The following is a 20766-nucleotide window of genomic DNA, read 5'->3' as shown; positions in this document are numbered from 1 at the left end:
TCAAACAAGCATTAATAAAAGCTTAAAGAAAATTTAAAAATCGAGATCGAGAAATATTTTTTTTTTAAAATTTCTACTCTACAAATAAGCCAAAATCTGACATTTTAAATTTGTAAGTACATTTTATTGCAAATAAACACAGCCTATCTATATCAATTATTGGCAATATTTTCTACAAACTTTATATTTTATTTTATATATATAAAAATATAACTGGTTATAAATAATAAATATTAAATATAATTTAATCAGAATACAATATTATTTCACCAGTTAACTGTCAATCGTGTTAATTACTAAATTAGTAAACCCAGTGGGCGTAGCGAGGTAGGGTGTCACCCGGTGCGGGGGTGTCACCCCCCCAGAGGCGTAGCGACCCCTTCCCGGGGACAAATTTTCGATTTGCACCCCCCCCTCATACTTTCGATTTGCAACCCCCCCCTCAAGTTTTCGATTTGCACCCCCCCTTCAAACTTTCGCTTTGCACCCCTCTCAAGTTTTCGATTTGCACCCCCCCTCAAACTTTCGATTTGCACCCCCCCTTCAAACTTTCGCTTTGCACCCCTCTCAAGTTTTCGATTTGCACCCCTCCCCCTCAAACTTTCGATTTGCACACCCCCCCCTCAAGTTTTTTATCTATATTTTTGCTATTTTTTGCCTTGGTGTCACCCCCCCCCCCCCCCTAAATGGTGTCACCCGGTGCGGTCCGCACCCCTCGACCCCTCCGCCTCGCTACGCCTCTGAGTAAACCTTTCCTTTAGTCTTATTTCAGCACGAGGCCATGTAATCTCTATTACTATAAATGTATGCATTTTAAAAGTGTCCCGTGTTATAAAAACAGAAGTGCTTTTATTTTATGTCTTCTTAAGAATGGGACGTAATTCATTTTTCCCCAGTATTTTCCCTTACTAAACAAAATTTGAAGTAAACAACAATTTGTTTTTTTTTTTTTTCATTGTAAAATGTATAGATCTAGATCTAGATCAAATGTAAACAAACATAGCATAACTAGGTCATATGGTGATTATTATACGTTTTTAAAAAAAATATTTACAAATAAGGTTAAAATTTCGAGTTGAAGTAGATCTAGATCTAGATTCTAGAAAGATACGAAACCTTAAAGGGTAAAATGTATGCTCAAGTTATCAGCATTTGCAACTATGATATGATTGATTCTTAAAATATTAAATTTCTGAATTTTTTAATCAGCTTCAGATTTTTTATTATTTTTTAAAAATTATTATTCTTTACGATCACTATAAAGTCAACATAAAAAAAAACATGCTAATTAACAACAATGATCGAAGGCATCTCACCAGACTTTGTGCATGCCATTGATTAGTTTTTTCCTAACTACCGTAACAACGCCTTGCTACCACTTCTTCATAATTAATTGGATAATTAATGGCTATTTCCTCCAACACAATGGATGAAGTATTGCATGTCGCTATGTAATGTGACATAATACCCGTTTACTCAGACTTTTGCCTGGTTTCTAGTGTTTCTTCCACCAGGGGGGGGGGGGGGGGGGGGGGGGGAGGCGGACTAAAATTTCCGGGGAAGGGGGGCGGACACTGTTAAAATTATATATCCTATATAAATTCCATTTCGTTCGAGGGGGGGGGGGGGTAGACTCTCTTCAGGGGGGGGGGGGTAAGCTCTCTTCGGGGGGGGGGGGGGAAGGGGGGCTCCGCCTGGAAGAAACTCTGCTGGTTTCTTTTTGTCAGCAGTTGTTGGATTTTGGAGTTGTCTCTCCTAGATCATTTGTTGTCCCTCAGCTAACGAGCCTCATCTGCATTGGTGAACGAGTGTATTTTTTAGATGAGTTGAACATTGTAAGGTACGGGTACCAACACACTCTTCCCATGGAATACAAAACAACAAAGTATAAAGGTGTTATATAACCCCGCCCCTCGTAACTACGGACCAATAAAATAAACGCCTCACGTTAAGTAACTGTGGCACACACGAAACGCTCTTAAAATAAATATGGGATACAGGGGCGTAGCGAGGGGAGGGGGGGGGGGGGCGTGGGTGCGGACCGCACCGGGTGACACCATTTAGGGGGGGGTGACACCAAGGCAAAAAATAGCAAAATATACAGTGAAAAACTTGAGGGGGGTTGCAAATCGAAAGTTTGAGGGGGGGGGGGGTGCAAATCGAAAACTTGAAAGTTTGTCCCCGGTAGAGGCGTATTGAGGGGGGGACGGACATATGTCCCCGGGCGCCGACCTGAGGGGGGGGGTGCAAATAAAAAGTTCGAGGGGAGTGCAAATCGAAAGTTTGTCCCCGGGCGCCGGGAAGGGTTGCTACGCCTCTGGTCCCCGGGAAGGATCGCTACACCTCTGGGGGGTGACACAATTAAGTGCCGCACCGGGTGACACCCGACCTCGCTACGCCACTGATGGGATATAATATGTTTGTATATTTGTATACATGGAAATTGTTTCTTTTTCCCTCTCAAACTCATTCACTCACACACACACATACATGCGCAATGTAAACAAAAAAAAATCCAGCTCACTATGAGTAATTTTTGTAAGTTATGACGAGTATGAAATATAAAGTAAGTAAAGTATCATGCAATATGATGCTAGGTACCATGTATGCTACTCTCATGAGTAAGGTCAAGTCCATCCATGTCACGGTGCCTGCCGTGCCAGTTGTCCAGCGAGGGCTGAGCACATCCATTCTGGAACACGCAAAGCCTGGAGATCTGCTGGAGTTTAAGAGAGGGGTGTACTCACACTGGGCTGTATACACAGGTAGGTGGTGTACAGGTAGGTGGTGTACAGGTAGATGGTGTACAGGTAGGTGGTGTACAGGTAGGTGGTGTACAGGTAGGTAATGTACAGGTAGGTGGTGTACTCACACTGGGCTGTATACACAGGTAGGTGGTGTACAGGTAGGTGGTGTACTCACACTCGGCTGTATACACAGGTAGGTGGTGTACAGGTAGGTGGTGTACAGGTAGATGGTGTACAGGTAGGTGGTGTACAGGTAGGTAGTGTACAGGTAGGTGGTGTACAGGTAGGTGGTGTACAGGTAGGTGGTGTACAGGTAGGTGGTGTACAGGTAGGTGGTGTACAGGTAGGTGGTGTACAGGTAGGTGGTGTACAGGTAGGTGGTGTACATATATATGGTGTACAGGTAGGTGGTGTACAGGTAGATAGTGTATAGTGTACAGGTAGGTGGTGTACAGGTAGGTGGTGTACAGGTAGGTGGTGTACAGGAAGATGGTGTACAGGTAGGTGGTGTACAGGAAGATGGTGTACAGGTAGGTGGTGTACAGGTAGGTGGTGTACAGGTAGGTGGTGTACAGGTAGGTGGTGTACAGGTAGGTGGTGTACAGGTAGATAATGTACTGGTAGGTGATGTACATGTAGGTGGTGTACAGGTAGATGGTGTACAGGTAGGTGGTGTACTCACACTGGGCTGTATACACAGGTAGGTGGTGTACAGGTAGGTGGTGTACAGGTAGGTGGTGTACAAGTAGATGGTGTACAGGTAGGTGGTGTACAGGTAGGTGGTGTACAGGTAGATGGTGTACAGGTAGATAATGTACTGGTAGGTGATGTACATGTAGGTGGTGTACAGGTAGATGGTGTACAGGTAGGTGGTGTACTCACACTGGGCTGTATACACAGGTAGGTGGTGTACAGGTAGGTGGTGTACAGGTAGGTGGTGTACAAGTAGATGGTGTACAGGTAGGTGGTGTACAGGTACATAGTGTACAGGTAGATGGTGTAGATGTAGGTGGTGTACAGGTAGGTGGTGTACAGGTAGGCAGTGTACATGTAGGTGGTGTACTCACACTGGGCTGTATACACAGGTAAGTGGTGTACAGGTAGGTGGTGTACAGGTAGGTGGTGTACAGGAAGATGGTGTACAGGTAGGTGGTGTACAGGTAGGTGGTGTACAGGTAGATGGTGTAGAGGTAGGTGGTGTACAGGTAGATGGTGTACAGGTAGGTGGTGTACAGGTAGATAGTGTACAGATATATGGTGTACAGGTAGATGGTGTACATGTAGGTGGTGTACATGTAGATAGTGTACATGTTGGTGGTGTACATGTAGATGGTGTACATGTAGATGGTGTACAGGTAGATAGTGTACATGTAAGTGGTGTACATGTAGATGGTGTACAGGTAAATAGTGTACAGGTAGGTGGTGTACAGGTAGGTGGTGTACAGGTAGATGGTGTACAGGTATATGGTGTAGAGGTAGGTGGTGTACATATATATGGTGTACAGGTAGGTGGTGTAGAGGTAGGTGGTGTACAGATATATGGTGTACAGGTAGATGGTGTACACGTAAATGTTGTACATGTAGATGGTGTATAGGTAGATGGTGTAAAGATAGATGGTGTAAAGGTAAATGTTGTACAGGAAGGTGGTTTATTGTATATGGTGTACACGTAGATGGTGTACAGATATATGGTGTACAGGTAGGTGGTGTACTGGTAGGTAGTGTACAAGTAGGTGGTGAACATGTAGATGGTGTACAGGTAGATAGTGTACACGTAGATGCTGTACAGGTAGATGGTGTACAGGTAAATGGTGTACAGTTAGATGGTGTACAGGTAGATATGTACAGGGAGATGGTGTACATGTGGATGGTGTACATGTGGATGGTGTACAGGTAGGTGGTGTACAGGTAGAAGTTGAACAGGTAAATGGTGTACAGGTAAATGGTGTACAGGTAGATGGTGTACAGGTCAGTACTGTACATGTAGTTGCTACACATGTAGGTATTGTGAATACACTTTCTCACTTGTAAACACTGTGCCACTTTGAAGTGTTTATTGTAGTGTGTTTAAACGCACGCATTTTTGTTATTAACTCAGCTGTGCCTACCATATTTACCTGTAGTTTTCAGGGATATGTTCATGACCAAACTCTAGCATATAGTTAAAGATATTAATATATATGTCCCCCCCCCATCCATAATTAACGTGTATACTCATTAACATAAGCTGTGATGGGTTTAAAAAATGTGGCCTTACCACAAATCCCAAACTCTATTTTTAACTTTACGGAAATCTCCGCTGTACACTCTTTGTTCAACCTTTACATCCAGGTGACGGTAAGGTCATTCACTTCACCGGGGGTGAAGATAAATTCAACTACAATAATGCCATGATCCAGAGTGATGAATTGTGGAAGGTCGCAGGTTCGAGTCCAGGTTTTGTCAATAACATATTGGACCACGAATTAAAGTACGTTTGTTTGTGTGTAAGGTTTTGTGTATCAAGACAACTGAAGGTGTGTGGTGTGGATGGGTATGCTGGTGTTGTTTAGGTGTTTGATGTGGATGGATGATACTGTTTAGGTGTGTGATGGATGTGGATGGATGATGTTGTTTAGGTGTGATGTGGATGGATGATGTTGTTTAGGTGTGATATGCATGTGTTTTGTTGTGAAGGTGTATATCTCCGATCTGGGTTGTTCGGTTGTTTAGGTGCCATACGGAATGTTAAAGTGTATGATATAGATGGTGTTTTTAGGTTATAATGCAGATGCGTGTGTTATTGTTTAGGTGTTGATGTAGATAGCTAATGTGTAGTAGATACTTTCGTGTGTTGATGTAGCTAATGTGTAGTAGATACTTTCGTTTGTTGATGTAGATAGCTAATGTGTAGTAGGTACTTTCGTGTGTTGATGTAGATAGCTAATGTGTAGTAGATACTTTCGTTTGTTGATGTAGATAGCTAATGTGTTATAGGTACTTTCGTGTGTTGATGTGGATGTCCTGAGATTATGTTTATCTCCTGTACTCTACTCGCTGTGTACAAAAAAATAAAAGAATAAAATATAGTTAATTTAACATATTTAACACGAACACAGAAGTCTACCGACAGAGGTGATTCTAGAGAACGCTACTAGCAAACTTGGTGCTACAGGCTACAATCCTGTGTTTGCTAACTGCGAGCATTTCGCTACCTGGTGCAGGTATGGAACGGCAAGAAGCATACAGGTAACTAGCGTCGTGTATTTTAGATATGCTGCTCATTCTTTCATTTATGGTTAGGTTAAATAAAAAAAAATTAATAACTGCTACTTTTCATGAGTTTTTAATAAAAAATGCAATACATCTAAATTCTGCAGAATTTAATTTTTCTATGTAAGAAAAAAAATCTATTGCTAAATTTTTTTTTAAATGAAAAGTTAAAAAAAAAAAAAATGGCCAAAAAAAACTGTACTGAACAAAACTAAAAAGATGACTCACAATATCCTTGTCTAATATTTAAAAAATCTCCATCAGTGAATTCTCTCGTTTCTAAAAATTCCAAAATCAAATTGTCCCTAAGATGTCCCTATCTACAATGCTTCATATGTCCGAAAATGTCCATGTCTAAAGGTACCCATGCCTAAAAAAGTTTTAAATTTTTAAAATATTTCTGCCAATCAGGTTGAAGCCGTGCGAGAAGCGATGGTTACTATGACAACCCAAGCCCAAAAGACTCTGGACCAGAGAGTGCAAACGGAGTCCACACAAAAGGTGAGTCTTCGTGTTAGACTTGGATAGTAATCATCAGGTGGATGATACTTCAGGGTGAAGAGTATCAATCAGGATATAGATTTTTTAATCAGGATATAGATTATCATTCAGGATATAGATTATCAATCAGGATATAGATTTTCAATCAGGATATAGATTATCAATCAGGATATAGATTACCAATCAGGATATAGTTTATCAATCAGGATATAGATTATCAATCAGGATATAGATTACCAATCAGGATATAGTTTATCAATCAGGATATAGATTACCAATCAGGATATAGATTACCAATCAGGATATAGTTTATCAATCGGGATACAGATTATCATAGAGGATATAGATTATCATTCAGGATATGGTGAAGCCATTAGGATATGGATACCACATAAAGATGAATTTAATATTTTTCATTACGATATGGATAACACATAAGGATGTGTTCACTGCGACATGATCTGGACATAGCATTATAATGTGGATAATAGATCATAATGTGGATAATAGATCATAATGTGGATAATCGATCATAATGTGGATAATAGATCATAATGTGGATAATAGATCATAATGTGGATAATAGATCATAATGTGGATAATAGATCATAATGTGGATAATAGATCATAATGTGGATAATAGATCATAATGTGGATAATAGATCATAATGTGGATAATAGATCATAATGTGGATGAAAGATTAGGGTTGAGTAATACATGATGTGATTAATATTATATTTCATATAATTTAATGTGGGTGATATTAATTAATTATTAATTAAATATGAGGATATTGGAATGTTGATAGCCAATCGGCATGTGTAATATATAAGGATGTGTATATTACATCAGCATATGTATATTACATCAGCATGTGCATAATACATCGAATTGTGTATAATAGTGAATAGTACGTGACATAGTAATTGTGAAACAATTGTGAGGAAGTATGACGTGTTACCTCACAATGACGTGTTTTAGCTTGAATTATGTGACGTGGTGATTGTGTAAGAATTACATTGTATGACACAGTATGATTGGGTGATAACCTGATTGCATGACAGCATGATTGTGTGAGTCAATCATATCATAACAGCATGATTGTATATAAACCTTCACATATCTACAGCACGATTGTGCGATAGTTTGATTGTATAACAGCGTGATTTTGTGACAGTTTGATTGTATAGCAGCATGATTGTGTGACATTTTAATTGTATCGCAGCATGATTGTGTCACAGTTTGATTGTATAGCAGCATGATTGTGTGACAGTTTGATTGTATAGCAGCATGATTGTGCGAGTGTTTGATTGTATAACAGCATGATTGTGTGACTGTTTGATTGTATAGCAGCATGATTGTGTGACAGTTTAATTGTATAGCAACATGATTGTGTGACTGTTTGATTGTTTAGCAGCATGATTGTGTGACAGTTTGATTGTATAGCAACATGATTGTGTGATAGTTTGATTGTATAAGCATGATTGTGTGACTGTTTGATTGTATAGCAGCATGATTGTGTGACAGTTTGATTGTATAGAAGCATGATTGTGTGGCAATGTGATTGTATAGCAGCTTGCTTGTGTGGCAGTTTGATTATATAGCAGCATGATTGTGTGCCAGTTTGATTGTATAGCAGCATGATTGTGTGGCAATGTGATTGTATAGCAGCTTGCTTGTGTGACAGTTTGATTGCGTGAACGTATGAGATTGTGATGGGGTGACATCGTGCTTGTGTGTGAAACAATCTCATAAATCTGACGCGAATGATGACGTGTCACGATATGAATGGATCCCTCACTTTATAAAAGGCTTCTCACAACAAAAACAATGTATTTTAGGATCGGGATATAGCCAAGCTTTTGATGGCTCACTGTCGCAATCTCTATCTGTTGGGAGATTTCTTCTATAGACAGAACCTGGACGAGGAGGTGAGAAAATGTACCTGTATATTTACCTGTCGGGTGACCGTAGACATAATCTAAATAAAACAGGTGAGAAAAGGTACCTGTGACAGTAGACATAATCTGAATAAAACAGGTGAGAAAATGTACCTGTGACAGTAGACATAATCTGAATAAAACAGGTGAGAAAATGTATCTGTAAGCTTACTTGACATGTGACACTGTTGTTTTTTAAATTTATTCACAATTATAGAATAACGAGCTGACCCGCGACGTAGCATACGCCGCCATCTAGTTGTTTTATTTTCTGCTTATCTGCAGTTCATAATTTCTGAATTCAACACTACCCTATCCCGCCCTACCCCAGGTGGGGGATGAGGATGGTGGATAAATTGCGTGGTGTTTTCAATGGTCTCCATGAAAAGAATTATATATACGAGCCGACCCGCGGCATATCATATGCCGCTATTTAGTTGTTTTATTTTCTACTTTTCAGTAATTCATAATTTGTGCATTCGACAGTACTAACGCTGCCACTGAAAATATTTGCTTTAAAACACTATCAGTATGTTCGCGTTAGTGTTTTCTTTGTGTTTAGGTGGGTTTGCGTTAGTGGTTGCGTTTTGATTTGGTTCGTTTTTGTTCTTTCTTTTTTCGTTTTTTTTTGTGTTTTTTTCTTTGGGTTTGTATTTGTGTTTTTGGCTGGTTTTGCGTTTGGATTTGGTTTGTTTTCGTTTGCTTTTTCGTTGTTTTTTTTGTGTTGGTATTGGTGTTTGTGGTTGGGTTTGTTGTTAGGTTTTTGTTTTCGTTTGCTTTTTTGTTTGTTTTTTCTTTGTGTTTGTATTGGTGTTTGTGGTTGTGTTTGTTGTTAGGTTTTTGTTTTCGTTTGTATTTGTAATTGTGTTAGCGTTATGTTTGCGTTTTGTTGTTTTGGTTTTGGTTGGTTGTGATTTGGGTGGGCAATGCCGGGTTTATGATGATTACTAAACACACAGGTAATGGTCTTTAACAGAAAGGTTTTTCACAGAAGCCAGAGCAGGGCCTGGCCGGGACGGCTAGTTATATATATAAAAGATAACGTGATGTGTAGATGGGTGCTACCTTTGTTTCAATTCACAGCTAACATAGCCTAAACATTTATAAATATAAATACTGCGCTATATAAACTATTGTTACATTTTATTTCCATCAGAAAATAATTGAATCGCCTGCACTTTGCATGGTCAAGCAAAACGTTTTGTATTTTTCTCATCACAACTCTAAGTTCTGCCACAGATGTTAACTTTTGTCAGATTATTCCACCCTGTAGGCTGATATCATTCATTAATAACATCCCCCCCCCCCCACACACCCCCTTTTACACATTTAGATCATCCCAAAATTGTGTCATCTTCGACATGTGTTCCAACACACACCTTATATATATATATATATATATATATATATATATATATATATATATATATATATATATATATATATATATATATATATATATATATATAAAAACACAATTTTATGTCACGTGATGTTTGTATTGCTGTATTGGTAACATCCAATTCAATTTTAGAACATTTGTTGTTTGTAGCTGAAGAAGGTCCAACAAAAGACCGAGGAAGGACAACCGAGGCGGGTGGGAAACAAACACACTCGTCGTTACAAGAAGTAAACATGACTGAAATCAAAAGAAGTAAACATAGCTGAATCTCTAGCTCTGAAGCTTGTGTTTTTTTTTAATTTGTTGATGTAAAAATTAGAATGAGTTATACATGTATTGATGTTTGTTGTCATTGGAGCTTATCAGCGTGTGTTTGTGTATGAGTGTGTTTATGCGTGTGTTTGTGCGTGAGTGAGTTTGTGCGTGAGTTTGTTTATGTGTGAGTGTGTTTGTGTGTGTATTGTTGAAAAAAAATTCAGACCTGGCGATCACATAGGACAGACAAAAGTTCATTTGTTTCTCAATTCTGTGATCTCGGCACATTGTTGGAGAGATGGTCAGTTCTAAGAACATCCGAGTTTACTATTCCTAAAATCAGCTGGGTACTCATCACAGCTGGGTGGACTCAGGGACGAATCCGAGCTCTAGGATTGTCAATCTTGCTCTCTACACTTCCTGTTGACATAGGCCGACTCTAGGATCAAAGCCCAGGCGATATAGTGTCTCGTTGAGTTGTATTATTTACAGCGGTACCGCTGGTTGGGTTAGTGGCATTGTCAGTGTTTCTTTCAGACTTTTTCAGGGGGGGGAATGGGATGGTGCAATTTTATTTTCTATATAAATTCTTTTTCGTTCTGGGGTGGGGGGGGGGGGGGGCTTAAAGTAACTCTGATCACTGTTAAGATGCTGTCTTCCTCAGCAGTACATGTAAGGGGTCATCCATAAATGACGTCTTACTCGTAGGGGATTGAAGCCCCCCCCCGAAAAAATTTTACCGCCCCCCCCGAACGAAATGAAATTTATATAATTTATATAGAAAATATATACTTTTAACAGTGTCCGCCCCCCCCCCCCCCCCCGAAGAAAGTCTACCGCCCCCCCGAAAATTTCAAGTGCCCCCCCGGAGAAAAAAGTCTGGAAGAAACACTGTACGCTACTGCCTAGAGCTATCAGCGATTGAAAGGGAAAACCCCCAACACCATATTTATGATAGTTTTTGACCCAGTTAACGATCACAGAAATTCCCGATTGATAGCAACAAAATTTGCCGTGACTATTTTTAAAAAAAAACAGAAATTTGTCGTGTAACGATTTATAGCACCTTAAATTTGACTTGAAACGATTTATAGCAACATAATTTTGATTTGTAACGATTTATAACAGAAGAAATTTGACTCGTTCAAGACGAGGACATCCTATTTATAGCTGCACGTTTTCAAACAAGAATTGGCACGATAAAAAACGGAAGTCAGCTGTTAATGATTTTTAAAGGAATCGGCAACGAAACAAAACTCACATAATGTAGAAAGAAAATATATTTTAATGCTGTTACCTTGTAATCCGTAAAGCTCATGATAAGCTGTTGTATGTAAGGGTGAGGTTCGTATCTCGAGAATTTATCTGATCTGGAAAGCCCATGATAAGCTGTTGTAAGGGTGAGGTTCGAATCTCGAGAAGTTAGTTCGCGCTGCTTTGTAAAGTTTCATGGCAGTATCAATTTTTCAACCCACTATTTTTAATTAGCCATAGTCATCTATATATCTAATACTGTAGGCCTACTGTACTCACCCATACTTAAAACTAAATAGAGCTGTACTCTGCAAGTAAACACACCTTTAGATTTTTTTTTACACTGGATGGGATTTATTTAAATTAAAAATGCATTTCGATTTAGGTATTGTAACACTGATTGTATTTACAATAATTAATTAACGGAGTTTAGGATTGGTTATTTCCTATTATTATATAAGTTTGATTTTTCTTAACTAAAATTGTGTGTGATAATAACTACATAATAAATTCAACTAAATGATGTAGATATTTAAAATAAGTTTTGTATTGCTACTCGTTTGACGTGGAAGTGAAGATATTTTTTTAAACTGTAACAAACACTACATTACTTCAGCACTACAAGTATTACGTGTTAATTAAAATTAATTTTTTAAAACGATAACAAAAAACATTTCTTCAGCATAACTAGAGCAGATAAATAGAAATTTGTTTTAGGTGCCCGAAAATGGCGGCATGGGGTCAAAGGGGATTGAGTCAAGGTCATGGACATGACAAAGACGCTGAAAAGAAAAGCATAAGGAAACAGAACGAGGCTGTTGTTCAGAAGGCCAAGGGTCGGCGACTTGTTGGAGTTTCAGAGGGGGGTGTACTCACACTGGGCAGTGTTTGCAGGTAGGTGTGTGGGGGTACTCACACTGGGCGGTGTTTGCAGGTAGGTGTGTGGGGGTACTCACACTGGGCGGTGTTTGCAGGTAGGTGTGTGGGGGGTACTCACACTGGGCGGTGTTTGCAGGTAGGTGTGTGGGGGGTACTCACACTGGGCGGTGTTTGCAGGTAGGTGTGTGGGGGTACTCACACTGGGCGGTGTTTGCAGGTAGGTGTGTGGGGGAAGTGTGGGGGGTACTCACACTGGGCGGTGTTTGCAGGTAGGTGTGTGGGGGGGGGTACTCACACTGGGCGGTGTTTGCAGGTAGTGTGTGTGGGGGGGGAGGTGTGGGGGTACTCACACTGGGCAGTGTTTGCAGGTAGGTGTGTGGGGGTACTCACACTGGGCGGTGTTTGCAGGTAGGTGTGTGGGTGGTACTCACACTGGGCGGTGTTTGCAGGTAGGTGTGTGGGGGGTACTCACACTGGGCGGTGTTTTGCAGGTAGGTGTGTGGGGGTACTCACACTGGGCGGTGTTTGCAGGTAGGTGTGTGGGGGAAGTGTGGGGGGGTACTCACACTGGGCGGTGTTTGCAGGTAGGTGTGTGGGGGGGGGTACTCACACTGGGCGGTGTTTTCAGGTAGTGTGTGTGGGGGTACTCACACTGGGCTGTGTTTGCAGGTAGGTGTGAGGGGGGAGGTGTGGGGGGTAATCACAGTGGGCTGTGTTTGCAGGTAGGTGTGAGGGGGGAGGTGTGGGGGTAATCACAGTGGGCTGTGTTTGCAGGTAGGTGTGAGGGGGGAGGTGTGGGGGTACTCACACTGGGCGTGTGTTTGCAGGTAGGTGTGAGGGGGGAGGTGTGGGGGTACTCACACTGGGCTATGTTTGCAGGTAGTGTGTGTGGGGGAGGTGTGGGGGGTACTCACACTGGGCAGTGTTTGCAGGTAGGTGTGTGGGGGGGTTACTCACACTGGGCGGTGTTTGCAGGTAGGTGTGTGGGGGTACTCACACTGGGCGGTGTTTGCAGGTAGGTGTGTGGGGGGCGGTGTTTGCAGGTAGGTGTGTGGGGGGGGGGGGTACTCACACTGGGCGGTGTTTGCAGGTAGGTGTGTGGGGGGTACTCACACTGGGCGGTGTTTGCAGGTAGTGTGTGTGTGGGGGAAGTGTGGGGGGTACTCACACTGGGCGGTGTTTGCAGGTAGGTGTGTGGGGGGTACTCACACTGGGCGGTGTTTGCAGGTAGGTGTGTGGGGGGGGTACTCACACTGGGCGGTGTTTGCAGGTAGTGTGTGTGGGGGGAGGTGTGGGGGTACTCACACTGGGCTGTGTTTGCAGGTAGGTGTGAGGGGGGAGGTGTGGGGGTAATCACAGTGGGCTGTGTTTGCAGGTAGGTGTGAGGGGGGAGGTGTGGGGGGTACTCACACTGGGCTATGTTTGCAGGTAGTGTGTGTGGGGGAGGTGTGGGGTACTCACACTGGGCTGTGTTTGCAGGTAGGTGTGAGGGGGAGGTGTGGGGGTAATCACAGTGGGCTGTGTTTGCAGGTGGGTGTGTGGGGGGAGGTGTGGGGGTACTCACACTGGGCTGTGTTTGCAGGTAGTGTGTGTGGGGTTTGTGTGGGGTGTATTTACTGGTAGATTGGTATGTAGGTAGGTTGGACGTTGTATGTGCTGGTATATTGGAAGAAATGTATTCGGGTAGGTTGGGGTGGTGTGTAGGTAGGTTGGAGTGTGTGTAGGTAGGTTGGGTTGTGTGTAGGTAGGTTGGGTGTGTAGTAGGAGCTGGGGTGTGTGTAGGTAGGTTGGGGTGGTGTAGGTAGGTTGGGTGTGTGTAGGTAGGTTGGGGTGTATGTAGGTAGACTGGGGTGTGTGAGGTAGGTTGGGGTGTGTGTAGGTAGGTTGGGTGTGTGTAGGATAGGTTGGGGTGTATGTAGGTAGACTGGGGTGTGTGTAGGTAGGTTGGGGTGTGTGTAGGTAGACTGGGGTGTGTGTAGGTAGGTTGGGGTGTGTGTAGGTAGACTGGGGTGTGTGTAGGTAGGTTGGGGTGTGTGTAGGTAGACTGGGGTGTGTGTAGTAGGTTGGGGTGTGTGTAGGTAGACTGGGGTGTGTGTAGGTAGGTTGGGGTGTGTGTAGGTAGACTGGGGTGTGTGTAGGTAGGTTGGGTGTGTGTAGGTAGACTGGGGTGGTGGTGTAGGTAGGTTGGGGTGTGATGTAGGTAGACTGGGGTGTGTGTAGGTAGGTTGGGGTGTGTGTAGGTAGACTAGGGTGTGTGTAGGTAGGTTGGGGTGTTGTGTGTAGGTAGTTGGGGTATGTGTGTGTAGGTAGGTTGGGGTGTGTGTGTAGGTAGGTTGGGGGGTGTGTGTGTGTAGGTAGGTTGGGGTGTGTGTAGTTAGGTTGGGTGAGTCTGTTGTGGTAGGTAGGTTGGGTGTGTGTATAAGCAGGTTGGGGTGTGTGTAGTTAGGTGGTGTGTGTGTGTGTAGGTAGGTTGGGGTGTGTGTAGGTAGGTAGGGGTGTGTGTAGGTAGGTTGGAGGTGTGTGTGTAGGTAGGTTGGGGTGTGTGTAGTTACGCTGGGTGTGTGTAGGTATGTTGGGTGTGTGTAGGTAGGTTGGGTGTGAGTGTGTAGGTAGGTTTGGTGTGTGTAAGTAGGTTGGGGTAGTGTGTAGGTCTGGTTTATGTGATGTATAGGTAAGGTTTGGGTGTGTGTAGGTAGGTTGGGGTTGTGTGTAGGTAGGTTGGGTTGTGTAGGTAGAGTGGGTGTGTGTGTGTAGGTTAGGTGTTTGTAGGTAGGTTAGGGTGTCTGTTCACAGGTCAATATTTCCCCTCAGTCTTACATGTATGTGAATGTTCCTACAGGTAACGGGAAGATAATTCACTTTGCTGGAGAGCGAGCAAATATTGACGCTGAGCAAGCCACGGTCAGGTTGATGAGTTCTGGGAGGTCGCGGGTTCGAGTCCAGTTGTGATCAACAATATACTGGATAATGAGTACAGGTGAGATAAGGGTGTGGGGGTGGGAGGTATGGGGTGGGAGGTGTGGGGTGGAAGGTGTGGGGTGAAAGGTAAGGGTTGGAAAGTGTGGGGTGGGAGGGTGTGGGGTAGAGGTGTGGGTAGGAGATGTGGGGTGGAAAGTGGGGTAAAATGTGTGGGGTTGAAAGTGTGGGGTAAAAGGTGTAGGGTGGAAAGTGTGGGGTGAGAAGGGTGGGGTGGGAAAGTGTGGGTAAAAGGTGTGGGGTGGAAAGTGTGGGTGAGAAGGGTGGGGTGAAAGTGTGGGTGAGAAGTGTGGGTGGAAAGTGTGGGGTAAAAGGTGTGGGTGAGAAGGGTGGGGGGAAGGTGGTGGGGGAAGGTGTGCGGGAAGGGGGAGGTGTGGGGTGGGAGGTGTGCGTTGAAAGGTTTTAGTTGGAAGTGTGGTAGATGAAGATGGGGGGAGAGGCGAGGCGTAGGGAGAAGTGTATTATGGAAGTGTGGGGTATAGAGGTAAGGGTTAGTTTTAGGGGTGGAAGTGTGGGGTTCGAGATTTTGGGGATCGGTGTGCGAGGGATAGAAGCGTGGTAGGTGAAGATGACGAGGTGGACGAGGTGGTGTGGGGTATAAAAGTGTGGGTTATGGAGTTAAGGAGGCGTAGGTGTGTGGTTTCAAGTTGTAGGTGATAGGGGTGTGAGGATGGCGGCGGTGGGTGGGGGGGGGGAGGATGGAGTTGTGTAGAAAACACATTGATGTCTATGACAACACACCTATCTGGTAAAACTATCGAGGAATCTCCAGCTCCAATGTACTGAACAGGTGGGTTATCAATGTCCCACTTTCTATTGACTGCTCCTTTCTATTGACTGCCCACTCCTGTTTATCGCATCACAGTCATCTGCCTGCTGGGGAGATTTTAATGAACGCGACTAGCAAACTTGGTGCTACGGGCTACGATGTGGTGTGTGCTAACTGCGAGCATTTCGCTACCTGGTGCAGGTATGGGAAGGCAAGAAGCATACAGGTGGGCAGACAGCTGTGTTTGTGAGCATTAGATTTTATACTTATAAATTTCATAGACTACACCGACAGGGACAAACTGCCGACACTGACAAATTTTTTAAAGTGTAAGATGTTGTTGATGTTGTTGATGTTGTTGATGTAGTTGATGTTGTTGATGTAGTTGATGTTGTTGATGTTGTTGATGTAGTTGATGTTGTTGATGTAGTTGATGTTCATGTAGTTGATGTAGTTGATGTTGTTGATGTTGTTGATGTTGACGTTGTTGATGTTGTTGATGCTGTTGATGTTGACGTTGTTGATGTTGTTGATGTTGTTGATGTTGTTGATGTTGTTGATGTTGTTGATGTTTTTGATGTTTTTGATGTTGTTGTTGATGTTGTTGATGTTTTTGATGTTGACGTTGTTGATGTTGTTGATGTTGTTGATGTTGTTGATGTAGTTGATGTTGTTGATGTAGTTGATGTTCATGTAGTTGATGTAGTTGATGTTGTTGATGTTGTTGATGTTGACGTTGTTGATGTTGTTGATGCTGTTGATGTTGACGTTGTCGATGTTGTTGATGTTGTTGATGTTGTTGATGTTGTTGATGTTGTTTGATGTTTTTGATGTTTTTGATGTTGTTGTTGATGTTGTTGATGTTTTTGATGTTGACGTTGTTGATGTTGTTGATGTTGTTGATGTTGTTGATGTAGTTGATGTTGTTGATGTAGTTGATGTTCATGTAGTTGATGTAGTTGATGTTGTTGATGTTGTTGATGTTGACGTTGTTGACGTTGTTGATGTTGTTGATGTAGTTGATGGTGTTGATGTAGATTGTTGTTGTTGATGTTTTTGATGTTGTTGATGTTGTTGATGTTGACGTTGTTGATGTTGTTGATGTTGTTGATGTTGTTGATGTTGTTGATGTTTTTGATGTTTTTGATGTTGTTGTTGATGTTGTTGATGTTTTTGATGTTGTTGATGTTGTTGATGTTGACGTTGTTGATGTTGTTGATGTAGTTGATGGTGTTGATGTAGATTGTTGTTGTTGATGTTTTTGATGTTGTTGATGTTGTTGATGCAGGTCGAGAGAGTGAAACACACCGTCAGTAGCTACGCTGGTAAGATCAGAGACAATCTGGTGGAGCTGGCACAACGAGGAAACCCGACGGTAAGTTGAATATTGATATAATGGGTTAAGTTTAGTAATGTTGTAATGGGTTAAGTTTAGTATTGTTGTAATGGGTTAAGTTTAGTAGTGTTGTAATGGGTTAAGTTTAGTAGTGTTGTAATGGGTTAAGTTAGTAGTGTTGTAATGGGTTAAGTTTAGTAGTGTTGTAATGGGTTAAGTTTAGTAGTGTTGTAATGGGTTAAGTTTAGTAGTGTTGTAATGGGTTAAGTTTAGTAGTGTTGTAATGGGTTAAGTTTAGTAGTGTTGTAATGGGTTAAGTTTAGTAGTGTTGTAATGGGTTAAGTTTAGTAGTGTTATAATGGGTTAAGTTTAGTAGTGTTGTAATGGGTTAAGTTTAGTAGTGATAGAATGGGTTAAGTTTAGTAATGTTGTAATGGGTTAAGTTTAGTAATGTTGTAATGGGTTAAGGTTGTTATGTTGTAATGGGACAATAATTGTTGAGGTGTGTATAGTGATTTTGGGGGGGGGGGGGGGGGGGAGAGATAGAGAAGAGTTGATTGGCCTCAAATGGGGGAGGAAGTGGCCGTCTGAATCAGTGACGTAGGTAGAAATGGTTTCTGTTGGGGGGGGGGGGGGAGTAATAGTTAAAATTGTCAATTCGTATACATACATAAATTTAAGACCCTTAAAAAAATTCCTTCAATATATATATATATATATATATATATATATATATATATATATATATATATATATATATATATATATATATATATATAATATATATATATATATATATATATGCAATATATAAGTGTGTATGGGAACAGGGCATTTTGCCCCCCCCTGTCAATTACCCCCCCGGATATTTCCCCCCCCCCCCCCCCCCGACATTACCCCCCAGAGTAATTACCCGCCCTGTCAATTACCCCCCTGTCAATTACCCCCCGCCCAGTAGGACATTACCCCCCCCCCCCCCCCCGGACAGGGTTAGAGTTTAGGGTTAGGGTTAGGGCAGAGGCGTATCGGGGTTTCGTTGTAGGGGGAGCGAAAAGAGCAAAAATGGCGCTAAATTTTGAACACGTTCTATATACGTGTATTATATATATATATATATATATATATATATATATATATACTAATTACTAGCTGTATGTCATTACTTCGCTATGATGTAAAATAAATTGAATGTAGCTCTCTGAAGAAATAAGAAAAAACACACAATGTAGGCCGACAAAACAATAATTGTATCAATCTAAGCAATATATATATATATATATATATATATATATATATATATATATATATATATATATACACACTACATCCAAAAACATTGAACGTAACACAATCTGTTTTGTAATTCTTGTAAAACAATTTTCTTACATAATAATTCCTGGGAAATTATTTAAGACAAGTGAAATAGGGGAAATAATCACTTTCTTAATATAAATATGTATATATCTACACATTTAATTATAAATGTCAAAACAAATAATAATTACTTTAGATTATAATGAAATGGTTTAACACTATTTGTGTTTACAAAATGTTTTTGTCTATAATCAGAATTTAATATATCGTCATCATAAATGCTAAATATTACAGCATAATGAAAGATTTTAAAATCAGAGTTGGATAAAACCACACTTTTTGAAATTATAGAAAAACATTCGGAATAACAGCCTACGTTTAACTAATTATTGGTCTTTTAGTTCAGATCATATATTTTAATTAACTACTGCTTCTTTGTGTTCTTTAAAGATCATTTTTTAACATAGTGATAGGTATGGGTTAGATCACACAACTTTTTACTGGTAATTGCAAAAACAATATTCACAGAGTTTTACGTTTAAAAAGCTAATTTTCTGGCGGCATGGTACTTTGGTACATCATTACCCTTTTTCTACATGTACTTACAGATCAGTTTGGGGTGGGTTAGGGGGGGAGGGGGGATGTTCAACTTCATTCACCACTGTCCGTTCACTTTAGGTCAATTATCCAACCCGGTGTATACCTAGGTGTGACAATAATGTCGCTCTACACAATTGTGGTGGTGAGGTGTGTGTGTGTGGGGGGGGGGGGGGGGGGGCGAGAGATAACCAATTCAGAGTGAACATAGCGTCAGTTTTTAGATGACTGTTCTAAACATACATATATATTACACAAATATATATTACACAAATATATATTACAGAAATAGATTTAAATAAGTAGCAGTGGTATTATGACAATATTTTTTTTTACAGAGGGGTCCATGTGGGAGGGGGGGTTGTAACTGTTACATATAATTTGTAATCGTAATCACCATCGGCCAAACTGTAAGAATATTACTACTTCATCGTGATGACGTCCAAAATGTCCCCACCACTACGCAGTTTGCTCATAAGTAAATTAAATAGAGGTGCCACATAAGTTGTATTTGTTTCTGTATTGTAATTTTTTTTTAATTAATCACACGATTCAAACTGTATATATCAAGTAATTATGTGTGAAGTTTTATGTATAACATTTTCTAATTCAATTATTCGTAAGCAAATACATTATACAGTTGCCTTAAACTTAACACCCCTCTTGCCAGTGGTACTACCGTAGAGGTTTTTTAAACATTGCAATGCATCGTAATGTTTTTTTTTTTAGAATGGCAAACTGATGCAGCTGTTAATACGTGTTGTAAACGTAGACACTACTAAACTAGTACAATAATGTTTAATTGCTGCTTGAAAAGAAATCTTGTGATTTACATAGATGTGCCGACCAAAAATTTTTTTTAAAAAGTTTCCAAAAGGCGCCACTTTGCTGAAAATGGCCAGAGAGGGAGCAGTCGCTCCCCCTGCTCCCCCCCCCCCCCCCCTGCGTACGCTACTGGGTTAGGGCTAGGTTGTAGGGTTAGGGTTAGGTTTAGGGCTAGGGCTAGGGCTAGGGCTAGGGCTAGGGCTAGGGCTAGGGCTAGGGTTAGGGTTAGGGTTATTGTTAGGGTTAGGGTTAGGGTTAGGGTTAGGGTTAGGGTTAGGGTTAGGGTTAGGGTTAGGGTTAGGGTTAGGGTTAGGGTTAGGTTTTAGGGCTAGGGTTGTGTCTAGCTTTGGTTTTGGTTTTGTGTGAAGTTTTAGGCCAAGGTGGATGCTTAGGTTTTGGTCTTTTTCTTAAGGTTTGGATTAAAGTAGTATATAGGTTTAAAATTCTAGTTAGAGCTAGGATTTTAACTTGAGAGGGGGAGGGGTAATTTCCCGGGGGGGGGGGGGGAATTGACAGGGGGGTAATTGACAGGGGGGTAATTGCTCCGGGGGGGGGGGTAAATACGGGGGGAAATGTCCGGGGGGGGGGGAAATATCAGGGGGGGTAATGTCCTGTAGCCGTGTGTATATATATGTATACATACATATATACATATATACATATATATATTTAGCCTATATATATATATATATATATATATATATATATATATATATAT

The 20766-nt window shown here is 41.4% G+C and overlaps 2 protein-coding genes across 2 annotated transcripts; both read left to right on the top strand.

The window, feature by feature from the left end:
* Positions 1 to 2614: 2614 nt before the first annotated feature.
* On the top strand, positions 2615 to 10101 carry LOC131933924 (phospholipase A and acyltransferase 4-like). Its single transcript, XM_059290411.1, has 6 exons — positions 2615 to 2765; positions 5079 to 5217; positions 5846 to 5975; positions 6411 to 6500; positions 8343 to 8432; positions 9994 to 10101. The coding sequence occupies exons 1-6, from the start codon at positions 2618 to 2620 to the stop codon at positions 10072 to 10074; spliced, it is 678 nt and encodes a 225-aa protein (XP_059146394.1). The 5' UTR covers positions 2615 to 2617; the 3' UTR covers positions 10075 to 10101.
* A 1986-nt stretch (positions 10102 to 12087) lies between these two features.
* On the top strand, positions 12088 to 17360 carry LOC131933923 (phospholipase A and acyltransferase 4-like). The gene is made up of 5 exons (XM_059290410.1): positions 12088 to 12113; positions 12179 to 12246; positions 15124 to 15208; positions 16073 to 16202; positions 17265 to 17360. The coding sequence occupies exons 1-5, from the start codon at positions 12088 to 12090 to the stop codon at positions 17358 to 17360; spliced, it is 405 nt and encodes a 134-aa protein (XP_059146393.1).
* Positions 17361 to 20766: the final 3406 nt, after the last annotated feature.

Source organism: Physella acuta, unplaced genomic scaffold (genome assembly GCF_028476545.2).
Source record: "Physella acuta isolate Inbredline_101_S28 unplaced genomic scaffold, ASM2847654v3 ptg002680l, whole genome shotgun sequence".
Taxonomy (NCBI): domain Eukaryota; kingdom Metazoa; phylum Mollusca; class Gastropoda; family Physidae; genus Physella; species Physella acuta.
This window is presented reverse-complemented; position numbering and strand designations above follow the sequence as displayed.

Coding starts and splice junctions, on each gene's coding strand:
- LOC131933923 (XM_059290410.1), top strand. CDS start 12,088: ATGGGGTCAAAGGGGATTGAGTCAAG. Junction 12,247..15,123: donor ACACTGGGCAGTGTTTGCAG/GTAGGTGTGTGG, acceptor ATTGACGCTGAG/CAAGCCACGGTCAGGTTGAT. Junction 16,203..17,264: donor GGAAGGCAAGAAGCATACAG/GTGGGCAGACAG, acceptor TTGTTGATGCAG/GTCGAGAGAGTGAAACACAC.
- LOC131933924 (XM_059290411.1), top strand. CDS start 2,618: ATGAGTAAGGTCAAGTCCATCCATGTCACGGTGCCTGCCGTGCCAGTT. Junction 5,976..6,410: donor GAACGGCAAGAAGCATACAG/GTAACTAGCGTC, acceptor TCTGCCAATCAG/GTTGAAGCCGTGCGAGAAGC. Junction 8,433..9,993: donor GACAGAACCTGGACGAGGAG/GTGAGAAAATGT, acceptor TGTTGTTTGTAG/CTGAAGAAGGTCCAACAAAA.